Genomic DNA, 27,332 nt, shown 5'->3' with positions numbered 1-27,332 from the left:
TTGCTAATAATGGCGATATCTCACGGCCAGGTGACGGTTGAAATTGTGATTGAAAGCAAGACATACGTTCCTTCTCATGGAATATCAGCTCACGAGGTGCTCGCTCGCTGGCGTTTTCCTGCGCGAGGGCTTACATGCCTGACAACTGACTACTAGTAACTATAGACTACACATATGGATAAGAAGACGATTCCCGGGCTACGGTCAAGCGAGAAACAAACGGGATGCGACCTCCGAAGCTGGTCAGTTTTAACATGCACCGAAGTGGGCATTCTCTCTCGTTTGAACATCCGCGCCTGTTTCGATGCTGGGCGCGTGTGGAGAGGACGAGAGGGAGAAACACATAGTCTGGAGTGAGCGGCAATCATCTATGTTCCCCCCCTGCTCATCCTAGGTAGCTGGATGGATCCCCTGCCCGCGCGCGCTTCGCCTTTGGTTGGCGGAGTGCATTCCACCTGGTGATGATCACGAGCGGTAAAACTGTAAAGTAAAAATTAAAAGAAAATCAAAGAATAAAAAAAAAAAGAGACAGAGAAAATAGATAACCCTGCCACCCTTCCGGCTGGCCATGGATACCATGATACGAAGTGAGCTATATCCACTGACCAGCGATGAATCTGCACCACACGCAGATTGCTAAAGAAGATTTTCCCTGATTTTCTTCCCCGGTAGAGTGAGGCTTTCGCGGTGCATCGTGGGCCAACGCATCAAACAATTCGCGCGCACACACACACACGCACCGCAGCGCAGCGCACCTGGACGGTCGACCGCCAGCACCCAACGAAGAGGCCCGCTTTCTCGCCCTGTTCTGCACGCCTCGCAGTTTGACGCTTAACGTCATGCTGGTGGTACTGGTTCTAGCTCTCCTGACTCTGGGCTCATCCGCACTTTCCTCTCCCCCCCTCTCTCGTTCTGTCTCCCTGTCCTATGTGCTCTCCTCCCCCCCCCCCCCCCCCCCCCCCCCCCCCCCCTGGACAAAAGGTTCCAGAAGAGCTGTCATGCAGAGGGTGCAGCAGATAACCCCCATCGCGCACACGCCCCCTTGTCGGCGGCGACCTATCGGGAGCAGAGAGGTGTCTGCAACGACGGCGGTACAAACAGAGGAGCGGGAGGGGGCGAGCTCCTGTTGTCATATTTTCTGCAATTTTGCCCTGCATTTTTCTCCAATTCGCGAATCGTGTAGCGAAGATTGGGGGGAGAGAGGGAAAGAAAAAGAAAAAAGAAGGGTTCCAGTTGGACGATGGATCTGGGCTTTCCGTATGCAATCGTTTCACTGGCCCGATTTCCTGGATTGGGGACTGCGACCAATGGTGTTCTTTGCATATCAGCTGGATTAGTAGGGAGCCGGGCGTGATAGGTCCGGCCGGCGTTGTCCGTGTTCCATGATGTTGTCTCGGTGGTATGAGTTTCCCCGGGGCTTGGATGATACGAGGAGGCCTGCGAGAAGCATTGTTGTTGTTGTTGTTCGAAAAGTAACCTGGAGCAACATATGCGAATTACCTCGCAGGCGTACTGTGCCTGCCTGATGATTGCATTTCTTTGGATAGAATACGGATGCTAAGCATAACATGACCGAGGTCACGCGCCGCGCAATCAAGGTGAGTCAAAAGAGAGAACGGCCATCGCTTGCGCGGACTTTTGATACGGCTTCGGCGATGATGTTGCGTTTTACGACTTACACGGACCGGCGATATCACCCAAAGTAAGCGGTAGCCCAGCCTCGAAAACGAATGTCGTTGTATTAGCCACGCGTACTACAATAGTACGTAGTACAGATACGTAGTGCTCCCGAGCTCTTGGTGCGATTACGCCACAGCCCGATTCACATTGATTGCCCTTTAAGGAAGGTTCGGGTGGCTGTGACTCACATCCCCCGTGGCGCAGCACATTTAAGTCTCCTATCCAATCATGTATCGTCGTTCGTCCCGGAAGGCCCGTATTCGCCACATCCAGAACGCCCGGATCTCCCGCTCGGTCCCGGTTTTTCGGGCTGCCGCCTTCTGCCCCCTTTGTGTCTACTGGCCCCCCTGGCTGGAGATAACGGCCAAAGTCTTTCCGAACCTCAACACCAATTCGACCATGGTGACTCTTTTGTTTTCTCTGTTGTTCCAGGGGGTGGTTGACAAATGGGTTTTATGGAATTGGAAATTACGTCCCAACGTTATTCTGGTTCTACTTTGATTGAATGTATTTTTGATTTCGGGCTTACTTGCACGCCCCCTCATGGTACAATCGTTCGAATGTACCCTTTTCTCTTGCTCTCTCTTCCGTCCTTGTTGCGCTGTGCAATCGCACCTAGACCGTGGGCTTTTTTGGCTTATGACGCAACGGCTGCAGCGTGGGTGTCGGCCTTAGGCTTCGATGCACCAATAACTCCTCGGGTCCTCTACCTCACTCACTGCACACACTTTCATACTCGCTCACCCAATACACACACCACACAACACACGCCTTACATAAATCGCCCCAAGTGCCAGTGCCTTGCGGCCGTCCTCGTGGCTGTAAGGCTTTGGGCAGCAAAAAATCCGTAAGATGCAGGGCAGACCGCAGAATGTGAGCGCATCGCCCATGCCAACTCATCCGATTGAATACCTTTTTTTCCCTTTCCCTTTCCCTTTTCACTTTTGCCTTCTTCTCTGCCTCTTCTCCCTCTTGGAGCCCGATCTGTTGGGGGCCAGATTCCGCCCTGCTGACAATTAACCCGGTTTCTTTTCCCTTTCTCCTGGGTTTTCCCTGCTTTCCCTGGCGCTGTTTTCTCTCGTGTGTCTGTATTTTTCTTGACTTCTTGGCGCACACCCTTCTTTTTTTTTCATGTGGTGTTCATGTTCGAACCGCTGGGCGTAGATTTTTGTCCGAGCTGCGATGCCACCACGGGACAAAAGTCACGCCTTACCTTTTTTTCCTCCTCCCCCCCTCCCACTCCATTCGCTGGCCATCTTCACGCCCCCTTCGGTGACTCACACCAGGAACCCGTCGGCGCTCCCACCTGCGAGACCTGTTCTGCCCAGGTCAATGCTTGCGCATCTCGGTGCTTATTCGCCGGGTGCGCTTCCGCGGTTGGGTGGTGGTTGGGAAACGTCGGTGCACCGGTGTCTACTATTTCTTTTGGTGTGGTCTATCTAATAGGGGTCTGTCTGGTCTGATATCGCCACTCAGGCTAGCTAGCAATTGAGTTGTCCCATATGCCATGCCCAGCCAGCCCATCGATGACGACGTATTTCCCGGCGCCCTCTTTTAAGAAACAAAGCAAATATGGGGGCGTAGGCGTGGACGAATCAGTTCATTTGTTCGCTTTGGCTCTTTTTTTCCCTGGCGCGGGACACTCGGTACGGGCTGTGCAGGCAGCAGTCGCGCCCGGTCCCGTCGAATAAGGTCGGTTAGTTTGCAGTTTAAGGGTCTTTGGTGGTAAGACGGGGCCAAGGGCGTCATCTTGCTATTTTTTTTCTTTCGTGGCCTTGGTTCCTGTCTGACTGGGTGGGATTGTTTGGTACGTAGTAAATGAATTATTGTGAGAGGTTGGATTTTGCACCGCCATCAAGGACATGTGTGCGTGTCGTACGCATCCGAGATACGCTTTGGCCAGTCGATGGCGCCGTTGACAAGATCCCGTGAGGGTGTGCGGACATTGCCCTGGGCAGGAACAGCCTGTCGCAAGCCGCCTCAATCTTTTGCAGGCTGACCTGGTGACGTTTTGTACCATCTTGTGGAAGGTGTCGAATCGACGGGGGCGTGAATCGGCTGTGCTTTGGGCATTCGTGAGGCGGGAGGTTAACGACACGCCTCTACGGTTTACGGGGTTATGCCTTCTTTTGATGAGGAGTGTATTGTCTGCCTACGACGGTGCTCTTGGGTCAAATGACATCTTTTCGAGGCGACAGTGTGCGCGCACTGGGTGGTTGTGAATCTGTGTTCCGGCCGTTTGGCACCGTGGAGGCTGTGGAGGCTTTCCGGGATGAAACGCTCGTCCTCTAAGCGAGCGAGATTGACTTATCTGGAGGACTCGCCTCGATCACTGTTCTGCGTCACGGTAATGGTAGTGTGACTCTACACATACGAGTCCTGGGATTGGTATCGCGTCCGGGGATATTGCGCATTCGAGATGTTGCCTGGTTTGGTAGGCTGTCCTGGACGCCTCATGCAGTTCGTGCCTAGGCCTCAGTTCTGTCAGGGGGTCCCTGGTAGAGGTGATGAGTCACATAGAGTGATGGTGATGGTGTCTTGGGTCATTGAGAAGCAGTCCTGATGGTGAGTATGCGTATTGTAGGTAGAGCCGATAGGCCGGTGTACGGGATGCTGTTCTTGATGGCTTGTGATGCCCGATTCTGAGTACATTCGACGCTCGTCACATGCGTGCGCTCATCATATGGGATACGTTAATTAGAGCACCTAATCTATTTCAACTACCTAATGAGTTCTCAAGTGTCACTAATATGGGAGTAAAATGACCAAGGATGACCGCGCATCTCAGGCAAGGGTTGTGGGTGTTGGGCAAATTGCACGCCGTTGTAAACATGAGCTGGTGAGGTTTTACCTCTCAGGGGGCGAATTGAAGGCATTTGTGAAGGTTTGGGCTACTTGATTGCTTGGCTTGGTGGTGATAAGTCCTAGCCGTTAGGGTAGAAGTTCTTAAGTTGTCGAACAAGTGACCAGAATAGTGAGAGATGGTATGATAAGTTCACAGAAGTTTCAAAGGTGGTCATTATGTTACTGAATGAAGATCTGGTAAGAGTCGCGGAGTCCGATAGTTGAAAGATAAACGCTCTACCAGTCTTGTCTAAGATGTTTCTCCTCCGCAAATTTAAGATGGAAAAGCAGACTGTCTTGTCTGAATGATTCTCCCATTATCCGTAGTTGTCCTTCTGAAAGATCACTGCGCTGCACCCGAAATTATTCGTCTGTTCCATGCTAGGCTCAAGATAAGAATTGGAAGAAAGCTTTGACGAGACCAATACCGGCTCTCTGGAACTCAATCATCGTTGTCTCTGTAGCAAGACAACTTGTCGCCTATGTTCGAGCTTTCAGATGGTCTCTGGGACTGCACAGGCGTCGTTCAGGAGATTGTCTCATATTCAGCCACAGATGACTCTTCTAGCAGCTGCGTCGTACTGTTTGCTTTATTGGTGCATATGAGTACGTAGTTTAGCATATTTGATCCGAAAAAGCAGTTTGATGTTGGATAATTATGCTCATTTTTCCCTATGGTTGTTGTTGGTAGATACTGTCTAAAGTTTGTAGATATATCTATAAAGACTGAAGGTCCCATGATATGCTTGCCGAAAGCTACAAATACAAGAACCCCCTTTTCAATTCATTTGAGGCTGAAATGCCCATGTGAAATCGCTCATGTTCTGCAAGTTCAACTTCCACAAGTTTTCGCTTCATCTCAAAGCCGCTGGCATCAAGAAGGACATCAGCTAGTGCTTCATCGAGGGCATTACGATACCCAGACTGCCAGTATACTATCCCCTAAGGAGCAAAACAAACCAAGGCATGTCGGAATGATTTCGATAGCTGCCTAAAATATTGACCTCTGTTTTCCAATCATGAATGAAAAAAATGCTAGCCATTGCTTGTTGCTTTTTACTTTCCACTTCACGTAATGCTACTCAACACCGTGGCAGTAAGGAATGTTAACAAGTGCTTTGAGGTGTTACCCAGGGGCTTGCATAAGTATCGCGAGTGACTGGTAGACTGCTACTCGAGTAGGGTGGCTCTTGTACCTGGTCACATCAAGCAGTTGTACTCGGGAGGCAGGGTTTAGCGGATGTTACTCAACCGTACTGGTTTCGTCCCATATAGATCAATAAGCTAGAATGGGGAATACAGTATTGAAAACAGCCAAGGATACAACTGGTCTGACGTCTGAGGATCGCAACTATCTTTCCCAGTTCCTAAGCTTCACTCCCTTTCGGAGGCGCCGGATACCACTTGCAGTCAGGCTCCTCCCAATCCTCAGAAAACTCAATCGTCTCAAAGCAAGTCGCAATTCCTTTCTCAACGGTATCAAAGTAGACAAAGTTGGTCTCCCCTTTCCTGCCATTCCACCACCTCTGCATAGCGGGCTCGATGCCACGATCCTTCATTTTCGCCTTCCTCTCACTCATTGGTATATCATTCATCCTGAATGCAATATGCTGGATGCCTTCTTGGTTGTTACAGAAGTCCAGGTAACCTTGCATTACTGTCTGTCCTTTTACGGCCTATATGATCTCGAAAACTGGTTGATCAGCGTCTGGGGACTGGGCAAAGGCGACTAGGACTTCGAACAGATCGGAGCCAGTTTTCCCGTGAAGCTCCTGTTTAGGCACAGTGGATGAGTCGAATTTGAACACGCGGAAAGGACCCATTCCGAGACGAGTCAAGTTGTCGAGGGTTTTGTAAAGATGGGGTGTAAGGATGCAGACCTCGTTGAGCGTGCCGAGCAAGGTGCTTGGAGGTTGAGATTGATTAGACGTCATGATTGGAATGAGAATTGCCTGAATAGATGTTACTGGAGTTAGCTGACTATGTGAAGACAAAAGACGCTGAAAAAGGTAGAAATACAAGTGATAAAAGTGCAAAATCAGTCTTGTTGTCTACAGGTACGAGACTGCTTTCCTACGTCATAATCTTACACCGGTACGATTGATCGACCTTACACTCTGGTACTCAACCAAATAATGGATTGAAAAGACGAGTTGCTGCCATCATCAGATGTCCATCATCAATTTCATCAAACACACTCCTTCAAGTTATCTCACATTCCTTCAATTCCGTCTTAACCTTTATTTACTTCCTTTTCGACACTCATTTTGACCCTAACCCCTCTTGTCAAAATGCTTTCCCAGCCGAGCCAGTACCTTGCCGTTGCTCTCAGAATGTTGGCCGCGACTGCTTCCGCAGCACCCCACGAGATTGAGACTCTTCAGCAGCCCAAGGAAACTGGCGCCTGTTACAACTCCCGGTTTACCTGCGCTTTCCAGGGCTGCTTCGCCGGTTGGACTTGTGCCCAGCACCTTGGTGACACTTCCTACTGCTGTGTCAAGTGGTGTAAGTACCGCAATCCCATAGGCCAAGTAAGCCAAGCTAATCCTCCATCAAAGAAATTATTAAGCAAATTGAGAGTTTTGGACATCAAAACCGTCATTAGTAGCCTTGTGAGGCCGTAACGTTTAAACCTGCCCAAGAGCGTCTAGAAGGCATATTGCGATCCCGCGTTATCCGAATATTACCAATCGTCAGAACATGTGTCTTGAATAGGTCTTCAATGTATTGTAACATTCTTTTTCAGCCTTACATGGTGGTTATTACTTTCCCTCGAATGCATCTTTCGAGCTTGCGGATATTGGGGCATAACAAGATGATTGTTAAGAGCCTTCAAATTTCTAGATATTGCTGAACTAATGATAACTAATGTTATGCGTTTTGTTACCATAGAGGCTCGCTATATTTAAGTAGGCACTCTATAATTTTTGATATCAACATTTATTATTTGTGCGTCAAAACAGGGCAGTTGTTACGGAGTACGTGATTCTTAACGGCTACTGCTCGTGCACTGTCTGTACGTTACCTTGTACAACCCTTGCTACCCGTTATGCAGAGTGATGTGTTCTCGATTGCATCCACCAATTTCTACTATCCCCGTCGACATGGTCAAGCGCTATCTCAGATTCGGCGTGTCAAATGACAATCTGTCTCCCATCGATGTAATTTTCACACAAAAAGAGCCCAATCTAGGTACGAAAGAGTCAGTCCTTGGGGGGTTAAAAATGCATTGAAAAGTTTGGCTGCGTTCTGTGAACGACGAAAAGTAGCCTAGGCGAACCATTTCTAGGCGAATCATCAATACCCCTGTAGAGGTTGTAACTTGTAGGTGCAATAATTCCACAGGCGGTATAAAGTAAGAAATTGTTGATGCGAAGGGCAACTTATCACACGAGTCTCAAGCTAGCTACCTACGCGAAGTATCGCTTGATCGTAGGAAGATTGCCATCATATATTGTGCTTTCTTTCTGCTCGTCTCCAAGGCAGATTAACTCGATTGTCTCTGAAGGGGAGTTACTGCATCTTGTTTCCTCGATAAGATCTACTTTGACTTTGGGGTTAAGAATGCAGGACACCATGGATGCTATATTACGAGTCGTTGATGCCCCCACTTCAGCCGCTTTTTTGAGCTTCACAAATCGAGGGCGATGCAACTTTCTGTACGCGTCTAATGACGATCGATACCTCATTTCCACTAGGCTCGAGAATATCCGAATCATCAAGCCAATGAAATAGCAGACTTCCTGAGCCGTAGTGTGTGCCTCAGGAGTCAGGTTCAAGACGCTTTCTCTGGTCGTCTAGTTTGGGCACTAGCATACGCATCCAAGACACATGGATCGAATTCCAACCCCCCAGCTGAGTCGGACCAAAGCCGATGAATCTATTCAGCCATGGACTCTAATGTCTCATCCATGACACCCGCATTTTGCCCTGGTAGGAGCCTGCTCGGAATGATGACAACAACTCTCCATCTGTTGACGTAGCATCTCCACTCGTTGACAAGAAGTCCCTCTGTGTAACATGAGAAGAATTACGACTGGCTGTCCGTAACAGTTTCAGTTTGAATCAAATGGTAAAATTAGCCAGAAGAGCTTGCATTGTCCGCTTTGATGGGACAATGTTGACCAACGCATCTTGCGTAATGTAGGCCGGTTGAATATTCCTACCGTCGGAATCTATACAATTGCAGCGGCTTAAGAAGCAAACTACTCTATCGTGGCTTTGCCTCTCAGACCATCAAGTTATCAACGTAGGCATGATTTTACCCCCAAGGGCTTTGAGCTGTGTTTTTTTTTTTTTCGCCGCTTTCAACATATAGAACCTCATTTCGGACTTCATATTATACAAACGAAGCAACACCCCAAATTTCAGTTTTTCGTGCTTCTCGCAACTTTCCTATAAAGGGCTCAAGTCTCTACCAGGTTCACTACAAATATGTATATACTGTTCATGCTCTGCTTTGTTGTCAGGGGCTAACACGGCGGTAGCGCGTACATTGCATATCCGGATGCTCGTATCGTCTCCTTCTGATAACAGTATTGCTTCTACTCGAAACACTACCGGCAAGGGCCAACTGTGTTGACTATGACTGGTAAACAGTTTCCTCCAGTAAGCCGAACATTCCATTCCGAACAGCCGTTTGGGGGCGCAGCGCGCTTTCGATCGACAATGACGTCACAGCCCGGCCAATTCCTGTTGAGAGGGAATCTGGTGAGGCCACCACTATAATAAGGGACGGGGCCCGCAAGATCGACGCGACTTCCATCTCGGCCGGTGATGCCTTCAAGGCGTCAGTGTATAGCCAAACTCTGTCTAAAAAGAGTTACGTACATGTTTATACAGCACACTTCGGTGTTCTGTCTTTCTTCGAGATTTGCATGCAATCTCATCGCTTCAATAGGAGCTTCCTCGACAGGAAAGGCGGCCGCGAGGCAAGTAGAAGCAATAGGTAAGAGTATAAACTTCATGACGAAAGGTTACTTCAACGTGGACTACGGATAGGGCGATTTTTGCTGGATTTTGGTTGACTTTTTACAACATGCACACATCAGACGAATAAGGCCATATTTATACTAAACACAACTTTAGGAATCGGAACAGTCAGTCACCTCTCGGCTTTCCACGCAACCGATGCGATGTCCTCGGAGCCCCTCATCCGTAGGTTTTCATATTTCTTCTTGGCCTTATTTTCGTCAGCACAGTTAAGATTAGCTGCCAGCGTTCTAAAGTGTCGGGAGGAGCGGCGACAGCCCACGTAGCCCCATTTTTTTTAACAACAGTTGCCCGCGGCACCCGTTAGTAAATTGATAGCAGGGGGGTATCTTCCTTCTTGATTTATAAACTTGTCCGCGGACGGCCTTTTATCGTTTAGCATTGTGGGGGTTGTCGGTAACAAGACCGAATCAAGCATAGAGCTTGACGTTAGTAGGGAATTAGTAGGAATTACGATAGTCTATATAAGGGATAAAGGAAGGCGCCTAGGAAGGTTTAGAGGAGGTACGTTTAAATAATAATATAAACTATCCCCTACGTTATATTATTGTTAACGCTTTCACTCTGTGCGACACCCAGCATAACACAGACCTGCCGACACTTGTTCCATCTACTAAACGCTGCTCGCATAATCAGCTAAACTTTCCCTCGTACCCCCAGTTCCGGCCGCGGCTGATCCAATGTCCCCTCTTCTAGCTCTGGGACTCTGTCCTTAGAAAGCGCGTCATTTCGGCTGACAAGACTCGGGGGAATCGAGGGATTGAGAACAGGAAACTGGTCAAGCACAGGCGTTGTCAAGTCGAAAGGTAGCGACCTTCTCAACGCGTCCCCGAGGCATTTGATGTTTCTCAACAGAAAATAAGTCGCCATCGCCCTATCAGGAATAATTTTATTAGATTCTACCGGTGTTCCGTCACCCATTCTCAGCTGCGGTTCCAAGTCGTCGAGCTCGAGGTCGTGCGTCACGGATCGAGGAGGGCTGTCGACCAGCTTATTCACAATATCCACAAGTGAACGGGCATGGGAACCACCGAAATTCAAGTTGTGGAGAGAGAACGGGGGTTCGTTGCTGATGGGGTTTGGCCCGACTCTATTTTCGCTTAGGAATAGACGCTTCTCGATATCCAAGAGTTGCATAGTCAATTTGACCACGCCCTCCATCGTGCCCTTGCAAACGCGAGGGTGGCGCCAGAGACTGCGAAAAATGCGGCCCCAGATGGCCCTATCCGTGACCCAGAAGAATACGTTCATTTGGTTGTTGGTGAAATAGGGTCTGCGGAATAAGAGGTCGATGATCTTCTCCATGAGACTGATAAAGGCCGGCATGCCGGCACTGGCGGATGCCAGTTCGCAGATCGACGCCGCCCAATCGCCCAGTTTCTTGTTACCCTCCGGACTGCATTCCGCCACGACCGGGATCATTTTACTAATTACAAGCTCTAGCTTCCTTGCGGCGCGTGCATTGAGGCGGTTCTGTTGTTTATCAATGCACCCTGGACTATTGATCAGGTACACGATGAAGTCAGGGACGTGGCCAGTCATCGGGGCGTCAGAGCTTTTCAATCTAGCGAGGAGTTCCTCTACAATGCCCTCTCCGCAGCATGGGCTGAGAGAACTGCAAAGCAATGAAGTGGTGATGTCTCCTTGACAATGTTCGAGGATGCAGGTGGGCTCCGAAGCATCATCAAGCATCTTTCGTAGAACTTTCCCAACCCTGGTGCGGTCGAGTTTGTCTTGAGTATTATCACCGGCTACCAAGACACATTTGGCCAAATAAACCAACCGACATTGGTTTCCTAATTCCGGTATTGCGTGTGGACACAGCTCTTCAATAGCTGGAGGACTCAAGCTTTTCGGTGATTCCATGGTGCGACGTGGACAACTTGACAGCGTATCTGGGTATGATTTTTGGAAAGGCAGAGAAGAGCGAAAAATGAAGATTTGCAGTGATGGAAGAGAACAGATGTAGCTTATCAACGCTTGATGCCATTCGCAACGTCTTTCTCTGTGTTGTTCGCTTGCCGCTATGCTCGTGGATGATCCGAGAGAACAATATCAGATTGACAGAATAGGCTTGGTGAACAAGATGAAATGAGGCAAAATAAAAAATAATAATAGATAGGGTAGCATATTGGCAAAGCAGCCTCACAACAAATGATATTAAAACTACCCATCTCCGATGGCCGGGGGGGGGGGGGGGGGGGGGGGGGGGGGGTGAAGAGGAGAAAAGCACAGGAGTCAAGCTGGTAAGGCAAAGACTTCATGGCGGGACCCAAGATCAAATTGAAGACAAACCTTATGTAAATGGCAACTTCTTTACCATGGAAGGCTTACATCTCTTATATTGATTACCTTCTTGGAGGAAGCTGGAGGGAGACATGATGATTTCTTTGCGACCTACTTTGGACCGTTTACTCGCACCATAGTATTAAATGCCGACAAATATGCTTTTAAACTTCAGCCACTAGCCCCAGTAGGAGGGTCGAAAGATGAGGATATGTTCGGTATGCACGGCATCAAAGGGTATGTCTCAGTCTCCTGAAGCTCTGGCCAAAGTACGCATAGCCAAATGAGTTGAAAACTCTATCCCAAATGTGCGAAAGGCTCCAAGCATGACCTCTAACACTTTGAACATCATAGAGACGACCGCATGAAATAGCACCAAACTGATCTGGAACAGCTGCGGTATGAGTTGCTGGAGGTTACCTTGGTTTTTGTCGATGGAGTGTTTGAGCTACCATGACTTACTTTACATATACGGGATTGTGTTAACCTGTCAAAGCCATGCTGTCAGATTAACCTTTTGAAGTATTCAGGCAGGTGGGTTATGCGTGGGGCTTGCGTCCGGCAAGATCTGGCAGATGAGTTTGGATGACAGCACTTTTCCACAACGTAGTGGATATCGAGGCTATTGCGTTTGCTCCAGCTCGTGCCACCCACTTGGTGGTATCATTATTTGAGATTAACTCCACAAGTATGGTGCTCTGCAGGTCTCCAGGTAATGGCTGTAATGTTTCAAACATTTGGCGGCTATGCAAGCCATCGAAAGCTGCACCCCAGATACGCAGGTGGGCTGCACGCATCACGTAAAAACATCGTGGCGCGTCACGTTATCGCAAGTCAAAGTGAAGCTTTGCAGCACGACTGGCCAAGGGCGTATGATTGGATACTGGAATACTGGAATAACGCTTCCTAAGGAAGGCTCCTGCTGCAGCAGCGCAGCCTCAGTTGTTGCCTCATCTCACCAGGCTGAAAACTGGCTTGGCTGGTGCCGGAGAGCCCTCGGTCAAACTACTCCTAGCTTGAAGCTCTGTGTCAGTCCTCTTTATTAGTGCCATCATCGCATTTCTAGTGGAAGATGTTTGGTCCCCACTGAACAAGGTGTGGTACGAACGAGGTGGAACTGCGCATATACGGCCAATCGGGATGAATCAGACCAGGCAGGGGGTTTCAGGCCAGGCCATCCTAAGGATATGCGGGCAGCCTGCATTTGCCCGTTACTGTGCTGCTCTCAGCGATCCGTCAGCCAGTCCCGCTGTCTGACTAGTCCAGTCCAGTGTGTCCCTTTCGGAAACACTTCCAAAACGGATCTATACGCCGGAGGCTAGTTAGATGAGCAACGCCCGACTTTCATGGACAATTGAGGAAAGACCGCTCTCGCCTGAATTGCCTACCGAAAGGACCCGTCCCGATGGGAGTTGCTCCTTGAATTATTGTACTTACTATACCTGGATTTAGAGGCTGCGACTGTGAGGCGTCGGTAGCAGGGTTATCTCGATAAAGTGAGATGCAGTCGACTTTCGACAGCGGACAATGATCTTATCCTAATCTAGTGACGTCAGGCCATGCGATATCACGCAAATAGAGTGTTTCGAGGCCGTTGTGGCTTCGGCAAGCGTCGGAAGGGGCTTCAAGGAGGGCGTCGTTTTACCAGAACAATACTAGCAGTGATTGCATTTCGCATGCGTGGCATTCCGACGGTGACGACAGCCGATGAGGGAAGGCGGACAAGGTGTGGTGGTGTCACCGGTGTGGCATTGGTAGACGATGGCGTGTTCGTTAGGCGGGAGTCAGGAGGTCGGTTACTACCCAGGGGCAGCCATACGGGTGATGGAGGCGGCGACCCCGGTGCGGGGGAAATCAGCCTCTTTCGACATAGATGGCGTGCCGAGACAACTACACTTCCCCGAGAAGGCTCGCTGATAAGCCATCCCAAGGCGTCGGTGCGGCGCAATGGCTTAATTCAAGAAGGGAAGAAGAGGCTAGAAGGGCGATTTGATAGACAGAACGAAAGCTAAGAGATAGGCGAGTCTCTTGCCAAAGGGATTATCGACACAGACGGCAGGCAACAGATGGACAGTCCCAAGGAGTGAGATACGGATGGGTCGCATGATGGTACGGCGCACCACTCGATCTTTCTTGGCCGCGTTGTTCGGCGTCTTGGGTGTGTCTTGGGACCGGACACTTTGGGTCGCTGGCGTTGGGAGGCTTCGGGTGGAAGACTTGTCTTTGGCAGGTGGAAGGGAGCTGAAGGAGAGGGGGGCGTTATCTGGCTGTGGCGAGCATGCCAACACCGATAAAACAACTTGGCGAGTGCTTGGTACCAGTGGTGAAAGGTTGATAAAAGATGCCAAAATTTGCAAAAGGGTTGGCGAGGGTTGGCATTTCTCGGCTAGCGAGTGAGAAGTGGTGGTTTTTGTGGATTGCGCTGGGTTTTGAGTCTCGCTTGGGGGGAAATAGACTAAGAATCCACGAGTCTCACAGAGGTAACGGTCGCGTACCAGCCAGGGGTTGGTTGTGGTTTTTTTGTGGCTTCAAGCTGCGGATACGTAATCGCGTGAGCTTTTCTTTTGGGCGTATTGGAAGCTCACTGGCTGTTGCGAGGATTTTTTGGATTGGCCAAGGGCTGGGCAAAGCACAACGACTGTGCAAGCGCAAATTGCATCCAGTCGCGGAGGATGCAGGTGGCAGCGGTGCAGTGGTGCAGCTATCGTTTATTGAGTTTCTCATTCAATCCTTCTGGGTCCCTCCATGCGGGTTGGTCCTATTCTTGATGCTCGTGATGCTGGCTGAGGAGACGGTTTCCTACTTTGGTTGATTGGTTTCCTTGCGAGGAATGAACCCACAGTTTGTTTGGCCGAAGTTCCGAGTTGGTACGAATAGTACGAAGTAGGTTGCATTTGTTTTTCTTTTCCCCTTTTCTAAAATCGAATCAGATTCAAGAAAAGCGAAATACAGAAGAAAATAGTGATTAAGTAGGGAAAGGTAACATGGATGCGTAATGGATAACGAGATACCGCCACAAAAAGAAAAAAGGAAAAAAAAAAAAAGGTAAAAAGAAAGCCGAACCAGGGCGATGGAATTAGATGGGAACGGGAGTTGAAAGTACCTTCCCACTAGGACGAATATTGCACACGGCAGGGAAACGCTTTGGGCTGCAAGTGCAAGTGCAGAGAGGCATCTACACTACGTAGCAAGCAGACAGGTACCTCCCTGCTCCCCAGGTAGCTACTGTATGTAGCTGGAGCAGGTGCAGGTGCAGGACAGCAGCGCACCTGCGAACCAGGGTAGTAGGGCAAGGAAGGTGGAAAGGTATGGTAAGACAGGCAAGGTAGCTCCGTATGTGGTTGCCCATCCACTGTCATCCTTCTGCAACAGTACCGTACACAAGTGACAAGGAAAGAAGCAGGTGCGATAACCGTCCCTTCCTCATCCCCTGTCCCGTCCAGTCCTAGTGGTGCTCGTCCCTCCTTCCACTGCTTCCTACCCCCCTCGACTCATCACTCCTACTCTGGTAACAGCCCCACACTTCCCCGCCAAGATCTACCCCCCCTTGCCGCCCCTAGAAGGCGCGGAACGAGCTTCTATGCATCATTCCGGGCGGACTCCGCTGATAATGGCCAGTTACCCAAAAGCTACTCACCGATACCTCTGACCTGTCTGCTCTCTTCGTAGCACAAATCGATACCTTTGATCCTCTCCTCATCCCGTCATCCTCCTCCTGTTACGCTGTTGGCTGTGACCAAAGCCATGGGTCGTGTCTGTGTCATGTTGTTGACCTCCACACCCACGCCAACTAACCCCACCACCTTACATTTGCCTGTTTATCGGGCTCCTCTCGTCTTCTAATTTGTCTTCAATCCTAGATGGACCCCCAAGACCACCATCTGCTTTCTCTCCCTCACACACTCTCACACTCTCTCTCCTCTGGTCCCCTCCTCCGATCAACAAGGGCCCTCGCAACCGCTCCCTGGATGTTCCAATGCACCTTCTGTTCTTGTCCAGCGTCCCGTCTGCTTCACTCCACTTCCCCAAGACTTGGCCTTCCTCTTCATCTTGGCGCACAGCCATCTTACTTGCTTGGGTTCACCTGTCAACTTTGGGAGCCCTCTCACTCGTTGGTTACCGGCGCCGCGTTGCTTCAACTCGGCCTGTTCTCGATCCCCTTCCCCCCGACATACCCTGCCTGCTCTTCGCCGCTGATAGTCATGGCCACATGTAATCACTGGGTACGATAGGCCCTCTGCGGAAGCTATGCGAAGGCAAGGTACCGACATGGCTAGCTGCGGATGCATGCTAAGCTGTGCTAAGGCAGCGAGGGCATGGAGCTGCGAGAACACGCCGTGGTGACCGTCGCAGTCGCGTCCTCCTCGCCCTCCCATGTTCTGTCCTTTTAATCCCTTCGCGTCCCCCCTTCGGCTCAGGATGCTCCCTTCTTCTACCCTCTCTTGTGCCTCACCTGCCATCCTCCACGGGCTCGTTTGCCTCCTCTTCTCTCATTTGCGCCCAAGGGCCTACTTTTCTCTTGACTCCAATTCCATACCCGTCAGACTTGACAGGGCTTCCATTTCAACTCGAAGAAAATCGAGAGAGCACAGTCAAACCAGTGAGAGCGCCCAACGCCGGCACAAGTCGACACAATGGCGGCCGAAAAAGACGTCCACGATGGCGTCTCAACGCCCGAGACCACCCATGTCAACACGGATCCTCGCTCTGGCGGTATTCCGCCTGTCACCGGCAAGGCTGAGACTGCCTATGGAGAAGGTACCCTAAGCCACGGAGCTGCCATCCGTGACGACAACTTTTACACGCGAAATGGTCTCAACTGGGAGTCTTTCAAGCCGCGTGACTACGGACGTGGCATCGTTGAGCTCGACCGTACTATGAAAACCCGCCATCTGCACATGATTGCCATTGGTATGTGCACGGTCCAAAAGCACCATATTTCCTCTCAAGAAACTAACATAGTCTCGCTCAGGTGGTTCTATCGGTGCCGGTTTCTTCGTCGGTTCGGGAGGTGCCCTCAGCACCGGTGTGAGTACTTACTTGTCTCATGTGTATCCACACGAAGCGCTGACTTGTTATAGGGACCCGGATCTGTCTTCATCGATTTCTCGATTATCGGTGTTATGATGTTCAACGTCGTCTATGCTCTTGGTGAACTCGCTGTCATGTACCCTGTCTCTGGTGGTTTCTATATCTACTCGTCTCGTTTCATTGATCCTTCCTGGGGTTTTGCCATGGGTTGGAACTACGTTTTCCAGGTCAGATTTGCATCCCACTATTCTGCAAACGTTTTCAAACTAACAGTCAATAGTGGGCTATCGTGTTACCTCTCGAATTAACTGTATGCGGCATGACAATCAGTTATTGGGAAGGTGCTAGAGATGTTAGTTTAGCGGTTTGGATCACCGTTTTCTGGGTCGCCATCATCTTCATCAACGTCTTTGGAACCCTGGGATATGCTGAGGAAGAGTTCTGGTCCTCTCTTCTCAAGCTTTCCGCTATTGGTAAGTGAACCTAACCTGGCATGGGAATAAACCCTAACACAGTTCCTAGTCATCTTCATGATCGTCGCTTTTATCCTGGTTCTCGGAGGAGGTCCTTCCCACGGTCGCTACAATGAATACTGGGGAGCCCGATACTGGTACGAACCCGGTGCCTTCCAGAACGGCTTCAAGGGATTCTGCTCCGTCTTTGTCACTGCTGCGTTCTCCTTCGCTGGCACTGAGCTCGTCGGTCTGGCTGCTGCCGAGTCTAAGAACCCCCTGAAGTCTCTGCCCGGTGCTATCAAGCAGGTCTTTTGGCGTATCACGCTCTTCTACATCCTTGGCCTCTTCTTTGTCGGTCTCCTCGTCCCTGCCGATGACGAAACCCTCCTTGGCGCTGAGAACTCTTACCGCGATGGTGCCTCGCCCTTTGTCATTGCAGCTAAGCACGCAGGTCTTTACGGATACGACCACTTCATGAACGCCATCATTCTGGTCTCTGTTCTTTCCCTAGGTGTCTCTTGCGTCTACGGTGGCTCTCGTACCCTTACCGCTCTCGCGCAACAGGGCTATGCTCCCAAGATCTTCACCTACGTCGATAAGGGTGGACGTCCCCTTCCCTCCGTCATCGTCCATCTGCTCTGCGGTGCTCTCGGATTCATGAACCTGTCCACTGACGGAGAGACCGTCTTCAACTGGCTTCTTAACATGTCTGCCCTGGCTGCCCTCTTCACTTGGGGATCCATCTGCTTGGCCCACATCCGCTTCCGCAAGGCTTGGGCTTACCACGGCCACACCGTCGACGAGATTCCCTTCAAGGCTGCCCTTGGTGTTACTGGATCCTGGATCGGCCTTGGTCTTTGCATCCTTGTTTTCATTGCACAGGTGAGATTTTCTACATTTATGGATTTTGGTCGCAATTGCTAATAGCCATCTCAGACCTTCGTCGCGATCGCCCCTGCCAAGAACGATGACAAGCTCAACGATGCCGAGGGCTTTTTCGAAGCCATGCTGACTGTACCCGTCGTCATTCTCTTCTGGGTCATTGGATTCATCTGGAAACGCACTGGCTGGCTTCGCACTCACCAGATGGACGTTGATACCGGCCGTCGTGAACTTGACTGGGAGGAGATCAACCGCTACAAGGCCGAGGTTGCATCCTGGCCTACCTGGAAGCGCACGCTGAACAGATTCTTTTAAATCTGGTTTGACTCCTCCAAGTGCATCTCTGCTACAATGAAGTCTCGGGCTCCTGGGGCGACAAGTTTGTAGTTTTGTCCATGTTATGGGGAGGATTCATAGTGAATTTCTTTTTTGGAAACGCGCTTTTTGATACCACTATCTATCATTATCTCGTCTAAATCTGCTCGCAGACCTGGGCGTGGAAAGTTATAATCTGAATACCCACGGCGATTAATACAATCATCATTTGCCACATAATGCTTTTTTTTGTAAATTGGCCGTTACATGTGTGATACTTGAGTAAGACAGTTACCGTAATACATTCGTCACGACTTCGACAAACTTTGCCGGCTCCTGACCATGGCCTGGATTTCATGGCATTCCGGTCGACTAAAGAAACGATTTCTTGAAGCCGGTTACCCACGGCTTGCGCATGTCTGGACAGCAAACCGTCTCCTGATTACCCAAGACATTCCAGGGGGCTCGGTGAGGCGCTTGATTGCGCGATGACACCTAGAAATCCGAAATAGGAAGCTGGGAGGGGCCCCAGCCAATGCTGTCAATAACCTTTGCACGTCAAGTTCGGCACGAGATACGAGAAATCCTTCCGAGAGACTGGGCAAAGGCGGGCGTCTGTATGTGTTTGGTACATTGTGCGCCTCCCGGCCTGGCATGGCTTAGTCTACATGTGCGTGCCCTACGACAGATAAGGTTCAGGGGAGCGGATAGGATAGGGAGCGGCAGGATTTTGGGCTGACGGCGCATGTGCGCGGGAGAACAAGTCTAGAATGTCTCTCTCTCATGCTGGCATGTCGTTTTGGGCCGTTTTACCACCCCCTCGTGCGGTCGCCCGACCGATCCGGGAAACTGGGTGGGCTGGGGTTGGCGTGAGCTGGGCGACAAGAATGATAAGAGGCCAAGTGTCTTGGGGCAGGTCGCCGAGGCTGGGCTTTGCTGTTGTTGGGAGGGATCCCCGCTGGGGTGCTTTTTGGAGGCGTTTTGTGTGTGTCTTTTAATGAACCGGTGTCTGGGCGGCGGCGAGATGAGTTGAGTTGGATTGCGTAGTGTGGTGCGCATGATGGTTTGGCGGTGCCTGAGATTTGATGTTTTAGGAAGGAGATGGGAATTAGTGTTGTCATTGGTGATTTGTGACTTGGTAAAGTTTGGGGCGATGGTAATATGACGTGGGTAGGTTGAGATTGCGACGGGTTTGGCGGTGGTAGGTTGTTTGCGTTTGTGATTGGCTGATTGTTGTAGACTTGGAAGACTTCATTAAAGGTGTTGGGGGGTCGGTGAGAGACTAGAGTTGTGAAAAGGAGTTTTTCAGAGTCTGTAGATACTGATTTAAGAGTACCTAGGTAGAATTTATGACCCCCTTTTTTTTTTTTAATGTAAGCTTAAGTTGCTTTGTTGCTTTTGTGGTTGCAAGATGGTTCGGCGGGGTATTTGATATCTTCTTCTTCTTTTATGAATCGTCATTGTCGCATAGCAAATTCCTTTATCCAGAGTTTTTTGCGTTATGACATAAGATAGGCCTGATGGATGCACAATAAATCTTTCACATAACGCCAGCCTTCCGAGAAGGAGAGTTACAGAATGCCTACACTTTCCAACCAGACGAGCCTACCTACGACTGAAACTTACAACTGCCGTGTTCAAGACTTTCGAAAGATATTACGCGCAGCTTCTTTGACACCAGACCTGACTAATCGATCATATACAGGATCAAAATGGGAGTATGCCCAAGAACCACCTGAGTAAAAAAGTCAAGACGAAAATGTGTGGTCTCAATGCTACCGTCGCTATCTCTCAAACGCTAAGTCCCTTACAAAATCAGCCAGTTGTTATCCTGGTCCAACCATGACTCTTTAAATTCCACCTCCGCTCATACCATCATTGTCACGAACCATACCGCTCTCATGCCGCGCACAGCATACTCAAGCTTCAGAGATGTTGAAGCCGCGGAACACAACCTCCTCGCATCTTCTCAAGAAATCAAGAACATCCTCCTCAGTGTGCCAAGCATCGTTGTACGCCGCGCTCAAACACAGCTCATCTCTGAAAGTGCCCAAGAAGAGACCCAGGCCGTTGCACAACTCCTCGCCGGTAACCCACGGGTTGTGAGCCTCGAAAGCGCCGGCCTTGGGCGCAATAATGCTGTCAACGCGGCCCATGCTGGAGATCGACACGGAAGGATGCTCCTTCGGCGGCGGCACTGGCAGGGGTCGCGGCTCAAGGGGGACAGGGGGGATGCCGGCCGCCCAGATGACAGGCGCCAGGGCGTAGTGCTCCTTGTCATTGCGGATTCCGTGGTAGAAATCCTTCATGATTTGGACGACAGGGAGGAACTCGTCGTTGCGTGGGGTGTCATCGCCCTCGGCGGGGAGGTCCATGTCGACCACGAGACTCTGTCCCGGGACGGAGTGATAGAGCGCCGCCGGGTGCTTGGGAGAGTTGTAGGGCGACTGGCAGCTGGAGCGCTCGTTGCGGAGAATGTAGTTGACGTAACGGACGCGCTTGGCTTCGGCGCCGCGCTTCTGGATGTCGCGGACGACCAGCGCTATGGCGGCGTGGAAAGCGTGTGTTACCGTCGCATCAGCACCTTTGCATGCCGCGATGAGACGGCTGGTTCGGTCCTTGTTGAGCGTGATGGAGGTTCGCTGGTGGCGCTTGGGAACGGTAGCGCCGCGCCTGTACGGCATATCGAGGACCTCGATGCCGGACGGCTCCATTGCTGCAGCCTTTTGAGCTGCCATATCGGCCAGGCGCTTCTGCTGGGCCTCTGTAAGAGTGGGAGGCACGTTGGCGGCCACGCGGTAGGGAGGGCTCAGGTTCGCCGCCTCGGAGCCGTCAAAGGATGGAAGTTGGAAGGCATCGGCTTCAGCGTATGCCTTTGAGGCGTGGGTGATGAAGTTGTTGATGAGAATCAAAGTGCCGATGCCATCGATGATGTCGTGAGGAGAGCGGAGGACAAGGTCGCGACGGACGACGCCCTCTTTGTCCGAGGGTGGGCTGAGGACGAAGAGGGTTGGGACCTTGGGAGCTGGCGGGTTGGAGTTGGCCCACTCTACACCCGTTTGGTTGGTTGAGACCGATACGAGAGTCTTCTCAACCCAGGCTTTCTGCTCCTTCTCATCGCGGAACTGGTTGTAGGTTTTGGTCCACTTGCCACTGGTGGGATCTTGAGTCGCCTGAGAGGCAATGGTCGGGTGGTCGTGACGAAGAGCAAGCCAGGCTTTCTCCAACGCTTGATTCACGGCCGTCTCAGCCTCCGAGGCCGACTTTCCCTCGCCGACTTCGATGTTGAGGGACACGTGGCCGGTGATGGCGAAGAACATCAGGCCGCTACCCTCATAGAGAACGGGGAGCGCGGAGTAGAACTCCTCCACCTCATCTACGCTACGTTGCCATACTCCCGGAGAAGCCTCACGCCAGATAAGTTCCGGGTATGTGGAAGCCATGTCTGATAGAGGCGGAGGATTATGATGATATGAGAATTGGTCAGAAGATTGCACTGAACTTCATCCACCTAAGCAGTTTCTGCTCAGGTTAGGGTAAACGCTTGACTTCTTATACCTGGTAACCTTGCCTCTTAGAGGCGAAACCGGGAGCGCATCCGAAGAAATCGTGGCAAGTCATTCTACAACTGTGGGCGAAACCAGCACAGAACGCTCAGAATGGGAAAAGTGGTGTTGTTGGTTGGAAGAACTAACTAACTGGCTAGAGGGCTGTGGAGGCTGGCTAAGACCAGTGGTGGCGGCCGTCAGCCCACGTGACGGGCCGGCGAGGCCTGCCACCCACACCCCCTCTCAGACTCCTCAGCGAAAAAGCAGTAGAATAATAGGAAATACAGGAAAAGTCCCAAATCCTCCAAATCCGAGGAGTTCTCAACTATTAGAAAACTCGGTCAATTACCGGTTAAACCTGGCCAATAGGAGGCCGTGAAATCCTCCGAATCCCGAAGTCTCAATATCAATAGTCCCACAGTCTCAAAATCCCCCTCTCAATCCAATCCCTCCGCCATGCCCAACAAACGAACGAATTCCTTGTGTTTGACCGCAACCAGTGGCTTCGTGAGTCCATCGGCGGCCATATCAGCGCCCTTGATGAGTCGGAGTTCGATGCTTTTCGCAGTGTGAACCTCCTGTATGATCCATTTGTATCGGACGTCGATGTGGCGGGTTCGTGCCTCGTTGAGTGGGTTCATGACGTTGTCGTAGCCGTTGGCACTGTCAGTGAACATGATAGTAGGCGTGGTGATGGGTTTGCCGAGCAGTTGGGAGAGGCAACGTCTGATCCACTTCACAGCAATTGCCGTAGGTGTGAGATTGATGAATTCAGCCTCCGTGGTGCTCAAAGTCACGAAAGTCTGTTTCTTTGACTTCCAAGCAATCGGCGCACCAGCGAGGAAGACGACGTAACCACCTGTCGAGACTCGTGATGGCTTGTTGTCAGCGAAAGAGGCATCTGCAGCAGCGTAGAGCCCCAACTCGTTGATCGTGGGGATGCCTCCAAGTACAATACCGAGATAAACGGTGCCCTTGAGGTATCGGAATAAGTGCTTAATAGCACGAAGATGGGCCTTAGAAGGCCCTGAATTCGCCTGTGACAATTTACTGACGGTGTAGGCCATGTCAACGCGAGTTCCAGCCACCAGGAAGTTAAGGCAGCCGGTTTGTTCGATGTAAAGTTGTTGTTCGTCAAGCGAGCACTCGTTCTTGTCCCAGGTGACGGGCAGATCGTCAGTGGTCGCCATAGGCGTCTTGACAGCACTCAAACCATCAAAGTCGAATCGTTGAAGCACTGCTTTTGCGTACTTGGCTTGGGAAACGAAAATCTTACCGGCAGCTCTGTCGCGTTCAATCTGGAAACCGAGAAAATCGGTAGCCTCGCCGAGGTCTTTAAGAGAACAGACCTTCTCGAGGAGACGACGAACTTCCATCATGACTTGCTTGTTGGGAGCGGCGATGGCGTTGTCGTCGACGTACATAAGAACGTACGCTTTAATCTTGTGATTGACGAAGAGACAAACCTCCCCATCAACAGCAGTGAAGCCAATTCGTTCCATTTCACCCTTGATAAGTCGAAACCACCAAAGTGGTGATTTTCTCAATCCATAGAGTGCCTTGTGGAGCAGCCAAACCTTGTTGTCTGCAGTGGCGTAGCCAGCGGGGGGCCGGACGTACACCTTAACCCCCTCTGGAATCGAGGCGGCTAGGAAAGCAGTGTCGAAATCATATACTTCGTATTCAAGATCGAGAAGTGCGACAACTGCGAAGAAAAGGCGGGTTGCGGTGGCAGAGGCAACTGCAGCGTAAACCTCTTGCGATGACCAGTCACCTTTCTCGTGGTTTCCACAAACCACATATCGGGCCTTGTAGCGCACGATTTCGTTGTTTTTGTTGGTTTTGATGTCACATACCCACTTGCCGGGCAGGACTTTAGCGTCACGTGGTGGGTAAACGACTTCGTAAACCCCCTTTTCCGTGAATTGAGTCATCTCTCGTTCGAAGGCTTGTTCCCACTGGGGCCACTGTGGGCTCTTCTGCGCCTCACGGTAGGACTTCGGGATCACCACGCCGTCGGGTAGGACTTTCGAAAGGGCAGTAGCAGAAAGCACGCTGAGAGAGAATTGACGAGAAGTTAGTGAAGCTGGAATGTCAGCAGATAGAAAAGTCTTTTTAGCATAGGAGCGTACGCCACTGGCGGCTCGGTAGTGACCAGGTGGTCGCTGGGCTGAGGCGCGGCGAGGTCGAGAGGACTCTGCCGGTTGACTCGTTGCTTCCTCAACAATCGTGGAGAGGGAATCAGGGTCCTGGTGATCAGTTTCCATTGTTTCCACGGAAGCGACGAATTCGTCATCATTCAATTCGTTAGTAATGCTGTCACGAGGTGTAGCAGTGGTCTCCAACAGGTTCTCTGGTGGCGGAGACATGAGATGTGTATCAGTGGGTGCCATCGCTTTTTCAACGATGGTCTCATCTGGTTTGGGATCACCAGTCACGGGTTTTTCACCTTCAATAGGCTTCTGACGGATGGTGTACTGGATGATGATATCTGGTTCGACAAACGCAGCATCATGTTCAATTTCATCAATGTTGGGTGTGCCAGTAGTTGGAGGCAACACTGTCTTGTGCGGTTCCTCACGAAATCGAACATCTCTGCAGCGAATAACCTCCTTTCGATCAGGCAGGTAAACGTAGTAAATGTGGCCACGAAGAGAACCGTAACCGACGAGGAATCCCTTGATTGCTCGTGGTTCCATCTTGGCAGAGCGCATAGGGCGTCGAGGGCCCTTCTTGTGTACGTAGGCAGCACAGCCAAACGTTCGGAGATGTTCAATGTGGGGGGCCTCACGTTCAGCAGCCAAGTTCAGCTCTCTCGCCATGATCTCGTGAGGGCTCAAGTTACCCTTGGAGGGTGTGGGCAAGAGGTTGAGAATCTGAGTCACCGAATCGATGCTGTAATCCCACAGTTCCTCTGGAAGGGACATGTCAATCAGCTGTGTCCGGGCGCCTTCGACGATGGTACGACCAGCACGCTCAATAGTACCGTTCATGGAAGGCGTGTAGGCAATAGTCGTGTTGTGGCGAGTACCCTCGAAGTAGGGGTCGTTGAAAACCTTGATTAGCTCGGGAGCATTGTCAGAAACCCAAACCTTGGGCTTGAGGCCGGTGAGACTGTAGAATTCAGTATCCCATTTCTTGATAGCTGCCAGGATGGTGGCAAACTTGTGGTTGGGCAGAAAAACAACCCAGTGGTAACCACTATACTTATCCATGAGGTGTAGAACCTGACGGTTCCCTTTTGTTGATAGGGGAAGAACACCAACGAGATCAAGGTGAATTTCATCGCCAATACTCGTAAGTGGAAGTGGGTGGTCTCGACTAATCCGTTCAGTGGATTTGCTGAGATGGCAAGACTCACAGAAGAAAGCGTCAATTTCTGACGTTGTGAACCGAATGCCAACACGGCGGCAAGCCTCCACAACACGTGATGGGTGGGCGTGAACCAGCCGGCGGTGCATCAGTTCAAGAGACGGTCGCTGGGTAGCCCGGAAGGCGGCGAGGCTGACAGCAATATCTCGAGGCACGTGATTTCCAGTATCATGAGTCTCAACGACGCAGACGTCAGAAACCCAATGAACTTTGGCAAGGGAAGTGCGCTGTGTCACGTGTATGAGGCTTGAGGTCTGCCAATCATATTCCACGTGATCACGACGAAGTTTTCCAGGGCTCAGTAAGTTGGCTGGGCTGGAAGGGTTGTACTCAACGTTGTGAAGTGTCCAATCGTGAATAACGTCAGGGTTGGTGGGGTCTTGGGTCTGGAAGAAGACGGTGCCCACGCCAAGTGACCGGACTGGGGCGCCGGAGGCAGAAGTGGAAGGTGTCAAATCGCTCTTTTCAGCGTACTTGACGAAATATCGCAAGTTGTTGAAGGTTGAAGTAGTACAACCAGAATCGAGAACGATATCGTCTCGGGTGATGAGGTCATCGCGGGCAGCAGTGAAAACTGCTGGGCTGGCGATGGAGGCAAGGGCAGACTGACCCAAGATGGCAGGTGACGCTCTGACAACAGTCTGGCGGGTGCCATCAACAGAAGTAGGCTGATCCCAGCGGCAGCGATCGCCACACACGTGCTTTCTCGCTTTTTCAATCAACTTATCCCGGTTGACGTAGTGTAGAGGGATGAGATTGGGGTGGGCGACATAGCACTTTGTGGTCTCGTGATCACAGTTGCAGTGGTCGCACTTCTTCTTTTCCTTGGAGGCAGTGACAGTGGAGGTGACGGTGGTGGTGACGGCTGGAGAGGCAGGACCCCCACTGCCAGCAGACTTGCCTCCAGGTGTGTTGCGAATAGTGGCATAACTGCGCTTTTGATCCTCGTCTTGGGCAAGCGTGTAAATCGTATCAGCCACCTCATTCCACGTGGGATGGGTGGCGCCCTTCGATGTGAAATGCTTGTACGTATCGGGAAGTCGGTCCTTAAAGAAGTTAAGGAGGAAAACAGCGAGGAAGGAGTCTGGCAGACGACCGTGAATGGTCTCAATACGCTTTCTGAGGTGGTGACAGCGATTGAGGGCATCGTGAAGAGTCTTGTGATCGTTGGCGGTGGTCTTGGCAAACTCGTCAACAAGGGCAGCTGTGGCGTCTTGTGAGATTCTCGGAATGTGCTTCTCGAGCGCCTGCCACAATTCGTAAGGGTTTCCATCGTCAACCCAACCCGCTGTGCAGAGTCTGTCAAGAACCGATTCGCTGGCGTTCATGAGGAGACCATTCGTGACGTTACGGTTCTTTCTCCATTCCTCTGCAGCGATAGGGTCAGCAGGGCGAGGGACGTCAGTCTCGAGGAATATCTCGAAGTCGTATCCTCGCAGGGTCGCTGTAACAAGCATGCGCCATGTGTTCCAGTTGGATTCACCTTTCAGGCGAGGAAGAGGCGTGAAGACGGTCTTGAAGTCGTTTTGAGACATCTTGAAGTGAAAGTGAGGGTATCACAACAGTGCGGGACAGACTTATAGTCGCACCTCGATCACAGGCGTTTCTCCGAGGCCGCAGCTTTGGAGGCGTGTCTGTACGTTAGATGGCTTACTTTCGCTGCCACCTACGCGTGCTGTTGGATTGTGTAGGAGGGAGAATCTTGCGTAAGAACACGAGAAATGGGTGGAATTGTGAGATCCGACCGTAGAAATACGGTGAATCGAAGGGAAGAATGAATACTCGTAGAAGATACGAGAAACTGATGGGCTGGTTCGAAAAACCGAAGCTGAAATGGTTGAATTCTCGTGAGAACGAGGAAATCGAAGTAAAAGTATGGTTGTAGTGTGGTTGTGACTGAAAAGTCTGTTGTTGTGGTGGAATTCCG

General features: G+C 50.9%; 6 protein-coding genes across 6 annotated transcripts; 3 read left to right on the top strand and 3 right to left on the bottom strand.

Moving 5' to 3' along the window:
• Positions 1 to 6,200: 6,200 nt before the first annotated feature.
• Positions 6,201 to 6,458, bottom strand: CTRU02_210921 (uncharacterized protein; the record flags this gene model as incomplete). The annotated part of the gene is made up of 1 exon (XM_036721836.1): positions 6,201 to 6,458. The coding sequence occupies one exon, from the start codon at positions 6,456 to 6,458 to the stop codon at positions 6,201 to 6,203; it is 258 nt and encodes an 85-aa protein (XP_036586208.1).
• Positions 6,459 to 6,815: 357 nt separating this feature from the next.
• CTRU02_210920 (uncharacterized protein) lies at positions 6,816 to 7,148 on the top strand (the record flags this gene model as incomplete). The annotated part of the gene is made up of 1 exon (XM_070205544.1): positions 6,816 to 7,148. The coding sequence occupies one exon, from the start codon at positions 6,816 to 6,818 to the stop codon at positions 7,146 to 7,148; it is 333 nt and encodes a 110-aa protein (XP_070060787.1).
• An 8,622-nt stretch (positions 7,149 to 15,770) lies between these two features.
• On the top strand, positions 15,771 to 16,034 carry CTRU02_210919 (uncharacterized protein; the record flags this gene model as incomplete). The annotated part of the gene is made up of 1 exon (XM_036721839.1): positions 15,771 to 16,034. One exon carries the CDS (start codon positions 15,771 to 15,773, stop codon positions 16,032 to 16,034), a length of 264 nt encoding a protein of 87 aa, XP_036586211.1.
• A 402-nt stretch (positions 16,035 to 16,436) lies between these two features.
• CTRU02_210918 (amino-acid permease inda1) lies at positions 16,437 to 18,485 on the top strand (the record flags this gene model as incomplete). Its single annotated transcript, XM_070205543.1, has 6 exons — positions 16,437 to 16,713; positions 16,775 to 16,830; positions 16,884 to 17,060; positions 17,114 to 17,306; positions 17,356 to 18,170; positions 18,225 to 18,485. The coding sequence occupies 6 exons, from the start codon at positions 16,437 to 16,439 to the stop codon at positions 18,483 to 18,485; spliced, it is 1,779 nt and encodes a 592-aa protein (XP_070060786.1).
• A 1,919-nt stretch (positions 18,486 to 20,404) lies between these two features.
• CTRU02_210917 (uncharacterized protein) lies at positions 20,405 to 21,928 on the bottom strand (the record flags this gene model as incomplete). Its single annotated transcript, XM_036721841.1, has 1 exon — positions 20,405 to 21,928. The coding sequence occupies one exon, from the start codon at positions 21,926 to 21,928 to the stop codon at positions 20,405 to 20,407; it is 1,524 nt and encodes a 507-aa protein (XP_036586213.1).
• Positions 21,929 to 26,059: 4,131 nt separating this feature from the next.
• Positions 26,060 to 26,940, bottom strand: CTRU02_210916 (KilA-N domain-containing protein; the record flags this gene model as incomplete). Its single annotated transcript, XM_070205542.1, has 2 exons — positions 26,060 to 26,073; positions 26,202 to 26,940. 2 exons carry the CDS (start codon positions 26,938 to 26,940, stop codon positions 26,060 to 26,062), a joined length of 753 nt encoding a protein of 250 aa, XP_070060785.1.
• Between the last annotated feature and the right edge of the window lie 392 nt (positions 26,941 to 27,332).

The sequence above is a fragment of the Colletotrichum truncatum genome (assembly GCF_014235925.2).
Source record: "Colletotrichum truncatum strain CMES1059 chromosome Unknown Contig_0007, whole genome shotgun sequence".
Lineage (NCBI taxonomy): Eukaryota > Fungi > Ascomycota > Sordariomycetes > Glomerellales > Glomerellaceae > Colletotrichum > Colletotrichum truncatum.
The sequence above is the reverse complement of the archived record's forward strand: the minus strand, read 5'-3'. Positions and strand labels throughout refer to the sequence as shown.